We start from the raw sequence: 17,037 nt of genomic DNA on the forward strand, positions 1-17,037 counted from the left end.
AGTGAGTGGCGACAGCTGTGTGGAAGCTGGCATTCCAGACTGCTATTGGTCAGTCATGAATCAGTCTGGAGTGGGGAAATCTACCATGGGGGTTGTGGTGATACAAGTGTGCAGGGCCATTAATCACCTCCTACTACGAAGGACTGTGACTCTGGGCAATGTGCAGGAAATAGTGGATGGCTTTGCGACAATGGGATTCCCTAACCATGGTGAAGTGATAGGGGGCAAACATATCCCAGTTTTGGCCCCAGACCATCTTGCAATGGAGTACATCAACAGAAAGGGCTACTTCTCGATGGTATTGCAGGCGCTGGTGGATCACCGGGGTTGTTTCACTGACATCGATGCGGGATGGTCAGGAAAGGTGCATGACGCATGCATCTTCAGGAAAACTGGCCTGTATAGAAAGCTGCAAGCATGGACTTTCTTTCCAGACCAGAAGATTCCAATAGGGGATGTGGAAATGCCCATAGTGATCATGGGGGACCCAGCCGACCCCTTACTCCCGTGGCTCATGAAGCCTTACACCAGAAATCTTGACAACAACAAGGAGTGCTTCAAGAACAGGCTCAGCAGGTGTAGAATGACCGTAGAATGTTCGTTTGGCCCATTAACGGGTCACTGGTGCTGCCTTTGTGGCAGATTAGACCTCAGTGAGGAAAATATTTCCATGGTCATAGCAGCCTGCTGTGCTCTGCATAATGTTTGCGAAGTCTAGGGGGAAAAGTTTTCTTAAGAGTGGAGCATTGAGGTCGATCACCTGGTAGCTATTTTTGAGCAGCCAGACACTTGGGCTTTTAGAGGGGCTGAACCGGGGGTTGGGTGGGGGGAGGGCGCTATTCGAATCAGGGAGGCTTTGAATCTGCATTTTGACGAGCCCCAATAATGTATGGGTCACAAATAATCACTGTCTTTGTAAGCCTAAATTGTTATTAAACAGCAATACACAGATTTACATTTCTTACAAAGGACACGACAGTGAGCAGCACTCACTGAAGTGAGGATCTCACATCTGCATATAAGTCCAGCAGTCGTTATGGAAAATGTCCCTAAGGGTGGTGTGCAAGGAGTACTGTGATGGGACGGGAACACGAGAGGAATATGTGGGGGGAGTTTGGGAGGGGCAAGGAAGGCAGTTCTGTATGGTCTGCAGGGGGAGTCGAGCATGCATGTGTTCCACTTGGAGCACAATCAGGGATCTCAGCATGTCTGTTTGGTCTTCCATGAGCTTTATTGTCTGTTTGTTTCCTCTCCTGGCTATCCCATTTCTAGTTTTTCAATTACTGGCTCTCTCCATGCTCTGTGCTCGCTATCGGCCTGATTTGACGATTGCAGCACTTCATGAAACATGTCCTCCTTACTCTTTCTCGTTCACGTCATTATCTGACGGAGGCGATCCACCAGTGTGTAGGAGCTGGCCCTCAAGGGCACATCTGCATAAACAAAAGAAACAATAAATTGAGTCAGTATTGTGACTATATTCAGTCTTGGATCATAAAAGTTGCCTATACCTCTTTCTCATTTTATCTTGGCAAGCACAAAGCATGGGCACAACACTAAGCATGGTGAGTTTGGCCTGGGGTGGGGGCAAGATGGGACAAAGATTCTGGATGGTTTCAAAAGGGGATCAATTCAAGCACCTAGGGACACTATTCTGAATACTGGCACTGTTTTCCACAGGCAGTGGTGATTGAAGCTGAAATCACATGACTGAGGGTTACCAAAGATGCAAGGATGCAGCTCCTGCATGTATGCGGTTTCAGACTGTGTCCTTTTGTTGGTTGCCTGTGTGCTGCTTTGGTTCCTGCAGAAGTAGTTGTTGATTGGTGCGGCGAAGTTTCCTACAACGGGGAAAGAAACAAAACAGCTCTGCCAAGCCATGTGGAAAGCTGGCCTGGTCAGCTGGGAAGATGTGATGTGAGCTGTCCACGCCGAGCAAACAGGAAGTGGAATTTCAAAAAATTCTCTGGGCTTTAAATGGGGAGGGGAGCATGCCTGTGTTCCTGGCTGCAGGGCAGTGGAATGGAAACTGCTTACCAGACTGGTCATGATGGGCATTGTGGGACACCTCCTGGAGGCCACATAGGGCAACATAAGCAAGAGCAGTGTCTATGCTGACACTGTGTGTAACCTTGTTGCAAAAAGCTCTATGCCGCTCATCGAGGTGGTTTTATGATGTTGGTGTAGCAGGAGAGTTAAATCGTCGGGAGGTGCGTTATTGGGTGTACACCTCTGCTGTTCTGTTGACAAATCTATGTATTGCAGAGAAGACCTAAAATAGATAAATAGATCTGAAGCTCATTTCTTGACCTTTCTGTATTTGCCTTATGTCAGGAACCTGTTAGGTGTGTGCCAAGGAGTAATTATTGCCTACTGACAGGCCTTCTGACAAATGTGATTTTCCATACTCTTGCTGCCCTGTGCAGCCTAAAAGAAATAGATTTCCAGTGGTCCAGCTTCCAGTTTGGATAGAAATGCCCAGGAGAACAGTGAGGTATTAGCACATCCATTCCTACTGACTGAGCAAGGAGGGGCAGCTGTGGAAATGAAAAATAACACTTAAAACCAAAAATTAGTTAGCCAGATTTTTTTTTAAACCTCAAAGGCGTGTGGCTTGAGCCATACTTTGGCTGAAGGTTTTGTTTTGTTCATATTTCATCTAACCAGCTTCATCGCCCCTTGTCTATAGGCTCCTCTTTCATACGAGCAATGGGGTGAACCCTCAAGGGTTGGATGTTCAGTTAGTCTAAACTTCTGGAGCTAGGAAGGTTTAGGAGAATGGGCTTATTTCCCATGAGATTTATAGGACTTTCCAGCTTCAGCCAGATCTGAAATATGGTCAGAACTGGTTTCCTCTTGTGGGATTTTCACTTCCAGTCCCAGAGGACCCAGGAAGTGCAGAAAGGTGCACTAAAGCTGGTCAAAACATTCTTTTTGTCCTGCAGAACATTTCAATATTTTAGCAAAAAATTGAAAACTGAAAATTTTCAGCTGAAAACTTTTGGGTAAAAATTGAAGAGTTGGATTTGGAAATCTCATCACAGTGCCTCATGGAAGTTGTAGTTTGTACTTCATGCCCACATGCTGCTCATTGGCTAGGACTCCCTGGATGAACTAAATCTCCTAGTTCCCCTGTTGCTGAGCTGTGGCAGTGAGTCATGGGGGTTGCTGCCAGCCACCCTGCATCATGGACATGAAATCTGGTTGGGGACCTGGCCCATAGAGGAGAATGGGGGTAAGAGGCACCCAAGCCACAGCCTCTATATGTCACTGTGGTAGCATTTCCAAATTAAAATTTTCTGTATTTTGGCCAAAATCTTTTCAATTTTCAGATGTTTGGGTTTTTTGATGTAAAGCTGACATTTTCCATGGAAAACAGACACTTTTCACAAAAGGTTGTTTGAGTACAAACCCCGTTTTTCCACTGAGAACAATTTTGAAAGACAATTTTTGGTCAGCTTTGGTGTGGACAGTATTTGTAAAAACAAGTTAATCAAATGCAAAGACCAAAGTGTTTTTTGGGGGTGGGTGGGGGGAGGTTGGTCTGGGTTTCAGGATTATTTTTGGTGGGGTGAAGAGGGAAGTGAAAATTTGAGCCTGCTGTTTATTTCAGATCAGATCATCCCATCCCAAACTGTGCCTACCTTTATTACCAAGGGCCTCGTTTTCCACTGCTTGGCCCTTGTCATTTAGGAGTATAAAATACCACCAGATCAGGGTGGCTGTTTCAAGCTGTCCTGCAGTGACTCAAGAGCGAGTACTAACCTCAGGGTAAACTGTTAAGAACCAGGGCTCAAACCCCAAATTGGTTGTGTGTGATTTCACCAACCAATGATCAGGTGTAAGCTCCTCGAGCACTATAACAAAGCAGGAACATGGAGTCACAGACAGTCCCCTTGGGTGCTCTGACTCCTGTCTTGCCACCCAGGGAAGCCTATCTTTGTGCTAGATGGTCCTTTACATAATGAATCATAGCAATATTCTGGTTACTCCCAGTCCCAATGGGCTAATCACTTAGCCCAGGTCAGTTGTACATTAGATCTCACACCAAAGACAACACTTGTAGCCAATCCTATAATAAACTATCTAAAGATTTATTACATGGGAAAAGGAAACCAGAGAGTTATTTACAAAGTTAAAGCCGGTACACCCAGTGATGAGCTGCCAAAATCTTAACAACCGGTTCCCTCCTCACCCCACGAGGGGGTCGTGGCCCAACACCGCCCCCGGGGACCCCTGCCCCATCCACCCCTGTCCCCTGACTGCCCCTGGAACTAGGCAGGAGGGTCTCGTGGGCCACCGTAGTGGGTGCCCACCCCGCCCGGCCCCTAAGAGCCAGAGGGACCTGCTGGGGGGCGAGGTGGGGAGTCCTGTCGGTGCTTACCTGGGGCAGCTCACAGGAAGCATCTGGCAGGTCCCTCTGGCTCCTAGGGGCAGGGGAGGGTAGCTGGGGGGGAGGAGGGGGAACGGCTGCTACCCCCACTGATCACATCAAAAGTGGCGCTTTAGGCACCAACTCCATGGGTGCTCTGGGGCTGGAGCACCCACGGGGAAAATTTGGTGGGTGCAGAGCACCCACCGGCAGCTTCCTGCCCTGAGCCCGGCCCTAGGTCGCCTCCGCCTCCTCCCCTGAACGCGCCGCCCCGCTCTGCTTCTCTGCCCCCCCTTCCCCTCTGGCTTCACGCAAATCAGCTGTTCGTGCGGGAAGCCTGGGAGGGCTGAGAAGCAGGCGGTGGGAGGCAAAGGTGAGCTGGGGCAGGGAGCGATTCCCCTGCGCGCCCCCCGGGTTACCTGCTGCGGCATGGGCGGCCCTCCTTGCGCCCCCCACCCCAGCTCAGCTCCGCCCTGCCTCCCTGGGCCTGAGCACGAAGCCGCCGCTTGCTTCTCAGCCCTTCCAGGCTTCCCGTGTGAACAGCTGATTTGCGGGAAGCTGGGAGGGGGGTGCGGAGAAGCAGAGCAGGGCGGCCCATTCAGGGGAGGAGGCGGAGCGGAGGTGAGCTGGGGCCAGGCATGGGGCAGGGAGCTGCCGGTGGGTGCTCTGCACCCACCAAATTTTCCCCGTGGGTGCTCCAGCCCCAGAGTACCCACGGAGTCGGCACCTAAGGCGCCACTTTTGGCCAGTTTATAAATTTAGAAGCCCTTTTAGAACCGGTTGTCCCGTTTAACAACTGGTTCCAGCGAACCGGTGCGCACCAGCTCCACCTCACCACTGGGTACACCCCCACACAAATGAGTTCCAGTGTTAAGTTTCAAAAGATAATAGAAGCTTATATAATCAGCAAGCTCTGTATGTCCGTTAGGGCTAACCCAGGCTAGGCATTTTGCTTACACCTAGTAATCCTTGCTCTGCAGAGTCCAAGCAGCATATCGATACAGTTCCTCCATGGTAGGGGTTTTTATTCCCTTCCTCCCTTGTGCTTTGACCTGCAAACTCAGCTGATGGGAGGAATTCACTTCCATGACTCATATTCATGGCGGGGAAGAGTAAACAAAAAAATCTTTCTTTTTTCCTCTTTAATGTTCTACACTAGTTCATCTGGTGTTGATGGGCCTTCCTTGTTGGGCAGGCCATAACACCGACTGTTGTAGACCAGCATTTCACACTAATTAATGTCTCTCTCCTGTCTGGTGATTTACATGGTTAGAGGCTTACATGCAAATGCTCAAATATTACCTTACAGTATGGGAGACAGATGTTATAAGTGAGATTAATGCAGGCAGCAACTTACATGCATTCCATAAACACTAAACACATTCTTATAATTCTAATACTTATTTTAGCAATACTAACACACAGGAGAGCCAGACTGATTCCAGCTCTGTGTTTGTCAGTGTTCAGCTGAGACAGGGGACTTTGGCCTGGAAACTTTGGCACCTGGTCTGCCAGCATGGTAGGCAGTGTCTTTCAGCTATTCCTTCCTAGGTGTAAATGACTGCACAGGGTGCCAGGCACTGAAGAATCAGCCCTGGGATGTTCTTTGGTGGGTGAAAGAAAGTTACTGAGGAGACTGGATGGCTCAGTGAGATTGTGGGATGATATGGCCTTATCTTCAGGTCATCGGCATCAATCCTTCCCCAGGCTGGTAGTGCCTGAAAGCTGGTATTAATTGATGGCCATTCAGCAGCCTTTGCAAAATGAGTCCCGTCTCAGTACAGTTCCTAATGGACAGGTGTCCATGTTGCAGAAACGGCCATTACAATTGCCAGTGATAGGCCTTTTTGTTCGTGCTCTCAGTGGAGGGGCAGAGGACTGCATGGGCCATGGAAACGGAACTTCTCTTTCATTCCCAGTGATAGTCTCCTTTAGTTAGGATTGCGCTGTGTGTGTGTGTGTGTGTGTGTGTGTGTGTGTGTGTGTGGGAAACTTGCCTTGCCATTGTCCATGATGTATGGATTCTGGGGATAAATACAAACACCATCTCCAGGTGCCGTCATCTCAGTATCTTTCCCAAGTGCTACATTCACTGAAAATAAATAAATAGAAGAAAAATGCAATACAGTGACGTTAACTTCTATTTGTGCATTTATTTCTATTGCAGGAGTGATGGAAAATGCTCATACTTGAATCTATTTGCCCTGAAAGTACACATAGCAGTAGCAAGAGTATGGAAGTATTAGCACACATTTTAAAAAAATGTCTTCCAGGAGGTAATGGAGAAATAGCAATAAAACATAAGTGATGATGTCCCTTCTGGTAGAAATGAACATTTTACGAGTCAGGATAAAGCATCAGGAAAACCAGACTTCATCAAAACGATGGGCCAGATCCTCAGCTGGCCTAAACCGGTGTAGCTCCATTGAAAACAGTGGGGGAGGGGGCTACATCCATTTACACCAGCTCCATGTATTTTACATAGTTGATGGCACATATAAACTAAACTAATGTCTTACATTTCTATATTGCCATTTAGCTTGAAGGAGCCTAAAGAGCTTTACCAGCCCAGGCACAAAATCTGCTCATCTACCCTTTTTCATGATGATTGATGAGATTGAAAAAATGATGTTATACTCACCCATTAAAATAAATAAATAGAGATGACTGCATGAATAGGCAAGGAGAATTGTACAAGGCTGCCCTTAGCTCTGAATGGCTCACTTAAACCAGCAGTGAAGGTTTGTTTCACTAGTCACCAAGTGGCTGTAACTTGGACAGCTCTTCTGGCCTGCCTTTGCTCAGGATACCTGCACTATGCCATGCTTCAGCCAATCCCTTTGCTGCCTCGTTTTCCTCTATCCTTTAAAATACATCTCATCAAATTCAGTGGAAAATTTGAAAGAGAGATGGAAAGGAGTGAAAGAGAGAGACAGACTGAAAGACGGTTCCTTTAAATTTTAATCTGATCATTAAATGGCTTCTGCTGTTTCATTTCCTCTTGCAGTAGAAGGAGCAGAGTCCAGGCCCTGTACCATGTTAAATAAGCACTGATTGGGCTTTCTACATGGAAGTATTTTGCCATAAATTGCACCTGACAACATCCAGATGCTCCATAAAAACAGCCAGACGTATCTGCATTTCTCAGCAATACAAGCCATCAGCATTGCAACAGCCGATGTGGCACAGAATGCAGGTGGAGCATGGGGTGAATGAAAGATGGGTGAACTTCCAAAAGGTCTGGCAGATCAGTTGTGTTAAGCACCAAAAGTGCAGGAGTAGAGCTGGTCAGGAATTTTTTGATAAACTTTTTTTGTTTTGTTTTTTTTGTTTTTTGTTGCCAAAAAATGCTGATTCGTCAAAACTGAAACTTATTGTGAACCAAGGCAATTTTTGACAAATCGCTTGACTCAAAAGAAATACTGGGAACAAATCAGTTGTTCAACCGAAAACACATCAACATTTGAGTGAATTTAGAAAAAAAGATTATTTTGTTTAAAAAAAAAAAAAATGTTTGAGTCAGAGTTTAAGGCCAGAAGGGATCACTAGATCATATAGTCTGGCCTCCTGGATACACAGTCCACCAACACCCACCCACTAAAACCAACAATGGAAATGAGACCAAAGTAGTAAGGCCCACATGAGACTAGCCGATTACATTCCACAAGCAGAGAGTAGGAGGGCACCTGGTACAGCAGTGCTTGGGGCCCCTGCAATGGCAGGCAAATGATTAAGTGAGATCTACCCAGATAATCCTGGCAAGCAGCCCACACTTCTGCAGAGGCAGGCGAACCCCCCACAAGGTCCCTGCCAATCTGAACTGGGGGGAAATTTCTTCCCGACCCCACATATAGTAACCAGTTAGACCCTGAGGATGTGAGCAAGAACCAGCCAGCCCGGCACCTGAGAGACAGAATGCTCAGTGTCACCTCAGAGCCCTGGCCCACCCTATCCAGTGTCCCATCTGCAATTGAAATGAAACGTTTTGAGTGACGCAAACCAATTTGTAATTATTATTTTTTATTTTTTGGTTTGTGAAAATGTTTGAGACTTCTGTTTTTCATCCCAATTTAAGATGTTAAAAGATGTTGATATCTCAAATATTTTTGGAGGACAGGAAAACCATTCCCTGCCTAGCTCTGCTCCGGAGGCTTATCTAGACCATCGGTCGGTCTAATTGAACTTGATGTCTCATTATCACAGCCTGTCTCAAGAGATTTCAGGTGTCTCCAGCTGGGCCTGGGATGCATATGAGAACACTTTTGCGACATTTGAACATGTTGAGCCCTCACCAAAATCCAGAATCAGAGAGGTGGTTGTTAGAAGTGTAAAAAGGTGGTGTGGAAAGGACGTTATTCAAAATGACTTTGAACCGTCAAAAAGGTTTGGGGAATTCAGGTTTGATTCGGTAGTGAGGGGGAAGGTGGGTTGTTTTCTTTTGTTAACTACATGATTTGACTCTCATCTTGAGTGTGGACGGAAATGCTGGTGACATTGTAAGGGGATTTGAGGACTAACTGTCCCAGGGATGAGGGAAGGGCTGAATGAAGAGATGTGGGACTGTTGAGTGGCGCAATGTTGGGTTAGTCCATCATCCTTACATCTCTTGCCTTTGACGACCAAAATTCACATGTGAAAATGAATGTGATTGTCCCTTTTGTTTGTCCTGTAAATGCACCAAACACACTGGTGGTCTCTTCAGGAGAAGCCCAGGAATGGAGTAGCAGTAGGTGCTGCAGACTAGGAATGAGGTGCGTTGACAAAGTTTCATGTGGCAGCCCAGGACTGGATAGTATGGAGTGCCAAAATCTGGATTGAAAGGCATTGGTTAGAACTATGTGGAGCTCAGGACAGGTTTAGCAGAGATTATTGCAAAACTGGAATGATGCCAGAGCTTTAGAAATCCTGGGTCCCATTCTGTTTTACACAGGTGTAACTCACATAGTGGGGAGGGAACTCTGGGTGATTCAACTGACTGAATTTCCAACTTACGATATCTTCTGTCAGGGGTTGTGGTATTTCTCCTCACAGAAGAAACGGAGTCCTCTAGCATGCAGATCTCAGCAGGCAAAGGGCATGCACATGGATGCCTCTTTCCTCCGCTTTGCCACCCAGTCCTGCTGGCCCCTGCTGATTAACTCATTTGACAGCAAGTCACCACAGAGGGGTTGATGTTAGTTTCCAGTCCCCTCCTACCACATCCCCCCCACCAAATGCCTTATTCCTCTGTTATGCTGAGCAAATTCTCGCCAAGAGATAAATTTCTCTGCATTTCTCTTCCCCACCCTCTCCAACTGTCCTCCCATTGCTTCCTTTATTTCTCTTTCATACCCTGCCACTCCAGAGAGAGAAGGTGCTGCCAGTGGAGTGGTGGTCTTATTTTTATGAGGTGCCTAATTAGGGAAAGCAGCAGATATTGGGATGATAGTGCTGTTTTCAGACTGGCTGTTTGTCGCTCTTGACCGTAACACGGAATGACAGGACACAGGGGTGCATGTGTGTGTGGGCATGTGGTGTGTTGGAGAGAGACCTCTACTGGCTGAGCTGGGTCATTTTCCAGTTCAGCTCATCTTGCCTGTAGCTCCAGGAATAAAGAATCCGCAGTCAAACTGGAGACAAGAGGCAGAACTGGTTAGCTCAGTATTCAAACTCATCCCCTTCAAACCTGTATCTGAGGTTCAGAGAAGTTCAGTTAACTTTTTTCTTTAAAAACATTAATTTCCCCATGTTTTCTCCAACACTAGCTGAAGCTATTTAAGTTGTCCTAGTAACTCGTCTGCAACCAGTGAGTCCCAAATTCCCATTCTGTATGATTTTAATGCTCTATTTCCTGTTCCATGTGGCTTTTGAACTACTCATCACTAACCAGAAGTGCTGAGGATCTCAAATCTAAGAAAGTGAATGTAGCTTAGTGGTTCAAGCACAGGAGTGGGCATCAGGTCTCCTGGGTTCTATTATGGGGTCTTCCACCGACTTTCTATGTGACTAGGGTCAAGTCACTTACCTTTTTTGTTCCTGTTTGCTCATCTGTAAAATGAGGATAATATTGTGTGCATCTTAATTCTCTAAGGGCAGATTCTGCCTTTGCACTCTTGGCAGCTCCACTGAACCCAAAGGGGCAGCACAAAGTGTAAATGAAGGCAGGATTTTTGACCCTTTAATGTTTGAAATTAGGTGCTAGAGAAATGCATGTATTACAATTATTCCACAAACAGAAAGCTTTGTTAAAAGGCAATTAAGATTGCTCAAGTGCCTGTATCATCAGCTAAAGCATAAAAATACCCAGGATATCACTAGTTAACTACTCACCCAACCTACAACCATGATTTCATCTCCTCTGAATTACCTCACCCCCCCCCATCCACCACCCACTGCACACATGTCTCCTCCCTCCATAGCTAATGCCTCAGTGCAGAGATGCTGAGCAGTCTCCCTGCTCACCCCCATTCCCACTCAGCTCCTTGCTCGGGGGAGGTGGTGTTATGGGGGGTTCTGGCAGAATGTAGGTCTTACTTGGGAGCAGCTGGTTGGAGGAGATAAGGGCTGTTTGGGACACGTACCAAGGCAGCAATGCCGTGTGTGGGCCCTTAGTGTGTCAATGGTGGTGTGCACAGTCAGTCAGCTGCGTGGGTGTTGCTGTCTTGTACACTGTTGGCTTGCTGTGCCAGGGAGCCTTTCAAACACTAATACATTGGCAAGAAGCACTGGGCTTCCATCACCTTAGGCCCTCTACACCGCTGGAGGCCCCCATCTGCCCTTCACACAAGCTGCTTCTCCCTCAGGTCCCTCACACATCCCTGCTCAGCCTCTCATCCCCCCCCTCCCCCCGCCCCCAATCCATCCCTGTTAACCAGTACCCACACCCAGAGGCCCATCTCTCCATCACTGTCCACCTACCATACCCTCGTCTGCCCAGCCTGCTTCCCTGGGTCCTGAGGATCTCTGTGCTGAGCAGAGCTCGTGAGTCAGGGAGACAGACCGGCAGCGACGGAAAATGGAAGTAGCTGACAGATCTGAGCAAATCCATTTGGCTAATCTTGGTGTAGTGCATGTCCATTATCCCAACGAAGGGAAAAGACTATGGGTTTAATTTTAACATTTCAAAAGTGGCCTATGTCAGAGATACCATTAGAGTGTGCAAGTCTATGTGTCCAAGGTCTGGAGATCATGGGTGCTGTTAGTAGTTGTTTGGATACAAGTATCTTAAGAAATGTAAGGAAAGCAGGGCAACGTTCAGAAGGGAGCATGTTTAAGTATTCCCACTGTAAAAGTTGGTAAATATGTTACTACAGAACTAGAAAGAGAACTCCCTGAAGAGTTCTTGTACCAATTTTAGAGACTAAATTCAGTCCTTAAAGTGTGAAACAGAGGGATTTTAGTACTGCTTTAGGTGCAAATCTCAATGCAACTCCTGACTCCTCTCTAATTATTATTATGGTTCTGATCTTTGCAATGAAAAACAAAAAGAAAAGAAACCCTGTTGTCAAATAGCTCTTGCTGATTTCCGTGAACTTTCTTGCTGTCTCCATGCTGTGGTGATGGAGATTCCCCTAATGTTATTGCTCTTGGAAGGTTGTTAGAAATATTTAATATTGATGCATAGTTAATCTCTTCTTTTTTGCCGCTGTTTTCTAAACACTGAAACAAAGCTGCCTCCTAACCCACACTGAAATAGTTCTCATGATGGCCTCACACTGAAGGGATCTTATCAATTTTTCTGGTGCTCTGAGGGAGCCTTTCACCTGGAATAACATTTGCTGTTCTGGACACATCAGAACAAGAATGATGCAAAATAATTGGAGGGAATTCAGGGAAAAGCAAAAAAGTGGTTCTCAGACTGGAGGACTTATCTAGCTTGAGGAAATGTTCCAGACATTACATGGCCAAGATTTTAAAAAATGACTAGTGATTTTGGGTGCCTAAAAGAACTCACTGTAAAAGAGGCCTGAATTTTAGAAAATGATAAGCACCCACTCTCTGAAAATCAGACCCTTTGGACTCAAATTGGGCACCCATAAAGGGAGGCACCTAAAATTATTAGTTGCTTTATAAAAACTTGACTGATTGTGTATACAGTCATTTGGTTAAATTATGATGGGGTTAGTAATGGTAATCATCTACAAATGTTCAGAGGGTTTAAATAGCTCAAAGGAAGAGGCATTTTTTAGGATTGTTCAAGTGCAATTAAAGGGAAATTTAGTTTGAGTACCAGGAAACATTTCCTAACAAAATGTGTTTGTTAAGCTGTCCTGCAGTGGCTCAAGAGCGAGTACCTACTTCAGGGCAGACTTTTAAGAGACAGGGCACAAACCCCAAGCTGGTTGTGAGTTCTGTACTTAGATTTTGCCAACCAATGATCAGGTGTAATCTCCTCAGGCACTATAACGGCCTTAACATGGAGTCACAGACAGTCCCTTTGGGCACTTGCCAGCCAGGCAAGCTGACCTTTGTGATAGATGGTCCATTCTACTGCGAATCACAGCAATATTCAGGTTACTCCCAGTCCCAACGGACCAGTAATTTACCCCAAGTCAATTGCACTTTAGATCTCACACCAGAGGTGCTTGTAGCCAATCCTATAATAAACTATGTAAAGATTTATTACATAGGAAAAGGAAGCCAGAGAGTAATTTGTAAGGTTAAAGCAGGCAAGCATACATACACAAGTGAGTTCCAATGTTAAGTTTCAAAAGATAATAGAAGTTTCTATAATCAGCAAGCTCTATATCTTTTAGGGCTAACCCAGGCAAAGCAGCTTAGGATCCTTTGCTTATGCCTAGAAATCTTGCCCCCAGAGTCCAATCAGGCATAATATACAGTTCCTTCTTGTTAGGGTATTTTATTCTCTTCCTCCCTTGTGCTTTCAGCTGCAAACTCAGCTGACGGGAGAAATTCACTTGCATATCTCATCTTCATAGGGGTGGTGGTAGGGAAAGCAATCAACCAAGTCTTTTGTCCTTTTTAATGTTCCACAATAGTTCATCTGGTGTTGATGGGCCTTCCTCGTTAGCCAGGATATAACACTGTCAGTTGGAGCTTGGAGCTCAGTACTTTACCCGTGATTTACGCAGTCATAGAGGCTTATAATACAAACATTTAAAAATTATCTTACAGTATTGGATACAGATGTTACAAGTGAGATTGCAAGCATTCCATAAAGTCTAAATTCTAAGCACATGTTTATAATTCTAATACTTATTTGAACCATACTAACACACAAGTGAGCCAGGCCGATTTTAGCTGTGTATTTATCAGTGTTCCATTGAGGCCGGGGATGCTTGGCATGAGCTGGCATCTGGTCTGTCAGAGTCACAGTGGTGTATTAGAGTTGAAGAGTCTTTTGATGTAGGTGATAGAAACACTGCTTCAGTAGTTTTTTAAATGGGACTGGACAAAACACCGAAGAAATTGTTATTGGGGCCAACCCTGCTGATAAGATGGTCACCTCTAGCTCTTACGCTTATGTGACTCTACTTGTGATATAGCAGGTGTGTAATGAAAAATTCTAGTTTTGCGAGAACAGGATAGTGAGTTGAAGTGAAATATACAAACAGGGGAGACTGCCAAAGGTTTCGTATAAGCCATTGAACTATGAAACATCTATTTTTCGCCTTCCTCTGTAGCATGGGGCACGGGTCACTTGCTGAAAGATTCTCTCTCTGCTCCTTGAAGTCTTTAAACCATGATTTGAGGACTTAAATAGCTCAGATATAGGTGAGAGGCTTATCACACGAGTGGGTGGGTGAGATTCTGCGGCCTGCATTGTGCAGGAGGTCAGACTAGATGATGATAATGGTCCCTTCTGACCTTAATATCTATGAATCTATCTATTTCCTCTCCCTCACGCCCACAATGTAATTTTAAAATAAAACATGTCATTTGGACAGTTAAAAACAATAGACCTGATTCTCATGTACAGCCAGGCCTCTTTAAAATGCTTTGGCAGTGTCAAGGAGCCTTAAAGTGAGTAGAACAGCAAACTATGTCTCCATGAAAGCCCTTTTCACTGACAGAGTGGTGCAAAGTGGCCTTGTTGCAAATGAGTACGAGGCCCAGTCTGTTTAATAGACCATTTTAATTTTTATTATGGGATGGCCCAAGACTGGACTGGGCTGCTCAGCAGTGAGGCACCCGCTATAGACCAAATGAGATCTTGAGAAGGTGCTCCAGTGATTTGGTTTCTGTTCGTCTTTGTGACTTTTATTGTTTGATCCCACTACATACAATGAACTATTCCATCCTTAGAGAAAGGCACTTTTAACTGGCTATCAGAGCCTTTAATCTGTGAATTAATCCTATGCCTCAAAGAGCTGCTTTGGGCCCTGTTCTGCTGCCATTGAAGTCAATGCCAAAAAGTGCATTGATGTCAATGGCAGTTGAATAGGGCGCATCTCACTTTCCTTACTCCACTCCCTGCAGCACCCTGCCACATTAGCTGGCCACCTGATGAGAGCAGTATCTCCACCTCTGTATCCCCATCCCATGACCATCTTTCAATGATATGTGAAGGAGATGCCTCTCTGAGAGAGAGTGAGGATGAGGGTCTGGAGCACATGCAGAATATTCATGCCCTTTATGGAAGGGGAAATTAAGTACTGTGAGCATGCTTGCACTAATGTGGTTGCGATGCGTACTACTCACAAAGCAATTCAGCAAGAGCCAGAGAGAAAAGTGATCATCCTATCACAGCGGCCAGTAGTGACATATGGGAGATTGCCTTGGTCTGTCTCTCTCAACTCCTTACGTAACTGCTCTCCTGTTACCCCTCTGCCACTGCTACTTCCCCCGTTCCCTCTCTGATTCCCTCCCTGCTGTTCCAAGTCCGTTGCAGTGTCACTACAACCCTCATTTAAACTGCGGTCAGGGAGGTAGGTCCCTGTTCTGGGTGTGGTTGTTGTGTGTTTAAAATCTTCTATCTTTTCTCTCTCTTCTAGGTACCTGATTAATGTCACCTTTGAAGGGAGGAATTTGTCCTTCAGTGAGGACGGCTACCAGATGCATCCCAAGCTGGTGATCATCCTTCTGACCAAGGAGAGGAAATGGGAGAGGGTAGGATATGTTTGGAGACTCTTGGACTAAACTGGGAAGGAGGAGGGTGGTGAAGGTGCTCATCAAATTAACCCCTCTCTCTTCAGGACTTCCTTGTACCAAAGGGTGACCAGCTCCTTACTTCCTCTGAGGATCTGTGGGAGCTGGATTCGGGTATCTCCAATAATACAAGGACACCATCTCTTCTCAAATGTAGGCCACCAATACATTATCATATTAGTTTTCATAAAACGTTCATAGATTCACTCATGGTTCCCTTCAGCGTCCACTTTCCTGTTTTACGTAACAGAGTTCAGCTCCCTACAGCAGAACCACTGACAGATTTAAGGACAGCCTTGAATGAGGACAGTCAGTCGAATGGACCCCTGGCTGTAGACACTGCAGTTACCAGCTTCGCCTTACATATGACATGAGGACTAGAACTCAGGAACTTCAGCATCAAAATCGCAGGCCTTTACTAACTAAAAGAGATACAACATTAGCTCTCCTTTGTATCAAGGTTTAGGACTTCAGCCACTAGAGAGAGAGAGATACAATTTTCAGTGGGATGGGGTGTTAGGTGCAGCTCCATGTATGACATTTTAGGTAAATTATTTAATGAGTTCATTTGCATCTTGGAAGATGGAATTTCAAGATAGAAGGCAGCTTGGGTGAAAGTAATCATGAAATGATCGAGTTCATAATTCTAAGGAATAGTTGGAAGGAAAAAAGCAGAATGAAGAGAATGGACTTCAAAAATGCAGATGTTAACAAACTCGGAGAATAGGTAGATAATGTCCCCTGGGTAGCAAGTCTAAGGGAAAAAAGTTCAGGAGAGTTGGCAGTTTTTTAAAGAGACATTATTAAGGGCATAAAAGCAAATGATCTCAAAGCATAGGAAAGATGGGAAGTCTGGTGAAAGACCATCCTGGCTTAACCAGGAGATCTTCAACAACCCAACTCCTAAAAGAGTAAGACAAAATGTGAAAACTAGGTCAAATTATGAAGGATGAATATAAAAAATCCCCATTAGCATGTAGGGACAAAATTAGAAAGGCCAAGGCACAAAATGAGATTAAACTAGGTAGGAACATAAAGGGTAACAATCATACATTTTACAAATACAGAATAGGCCCATCACTCTCTGAGGAGGAGAGACTATAACAAAAATGCAGCAATGGCCACAGTATTAAATGTCTTTTTTGTTTCACTTTTCACCAAAAAGGTTAGCACCGATTGGACGACTAACAATAGCGAACATCAGTATAAATGGGGTAGGATCCAAGGCTAATCTAGGGAAGGAAAAAGTTAAGACTTACTTAGACAAGTTAGAGGTCTTCAAGTCAGCAGGGCCTGATGAAATACATTCTAGTATGCTTAAGGAATTGTCTGAAGAGATCTCTGAGCCATTAGGCATTCTCTTTCAGAAGTTTTGGAGAATGGGCGAGATCCCACAGGACTGGAAAAGGGCAAATACAGTACCTATTTATAGAAAGGGGAATAAAGACCAGTCAGTCTAACTTCAGTACCCGGAAAGATAATGGAGCAAATAATCAAACAAACAATCAATTTGTAAACACCTGGAAGATAATAGGTGATAAGTAACAGTCATCATGGGTTTGTCAAGAACAAGTCAT

General features: G+C 45.3%; 1 protein-coding gene across 6 annotated transcripts in view; it reads left to right on the top strand.

Moving 5' to 3' along the window:
* Positions 1-17,037, top strand: part of GRIN2B (glutamate ionotropic receptor NMDA type subunit 2B) — a 284,512-nt gene that overhangs the window by 163,839 nt on the left and 103,636 nt on the right. For all 6 annotated transcript variants that reach the window (XM_074941765.1, XM_074941766.1, XM_074941764.1 and 3 more), the window contains one exon: positions 15,307-15,421. In XM_074941765.1, the coding sequence (XP_074797866.1) occupies positions 15,307-15,421 (115 nt within the window). The remainder of the gene's footprint in view (positions 1-15,306; positions 15,422-17,037) is intronic.

Source organism: Natator depressus, chromosome 1 (genome assembly GCF_965152275.1).
Source record: "Natator depressus isolate rNatDep1 chromosome 1, rNatDep2.hap1, whole genome shotgun sequence".
Taxonomy (NCBI): Eukaryota; Metazoa; Chordata; order Testudines; family Cheloniidae; genus Natator; species Natator depressus.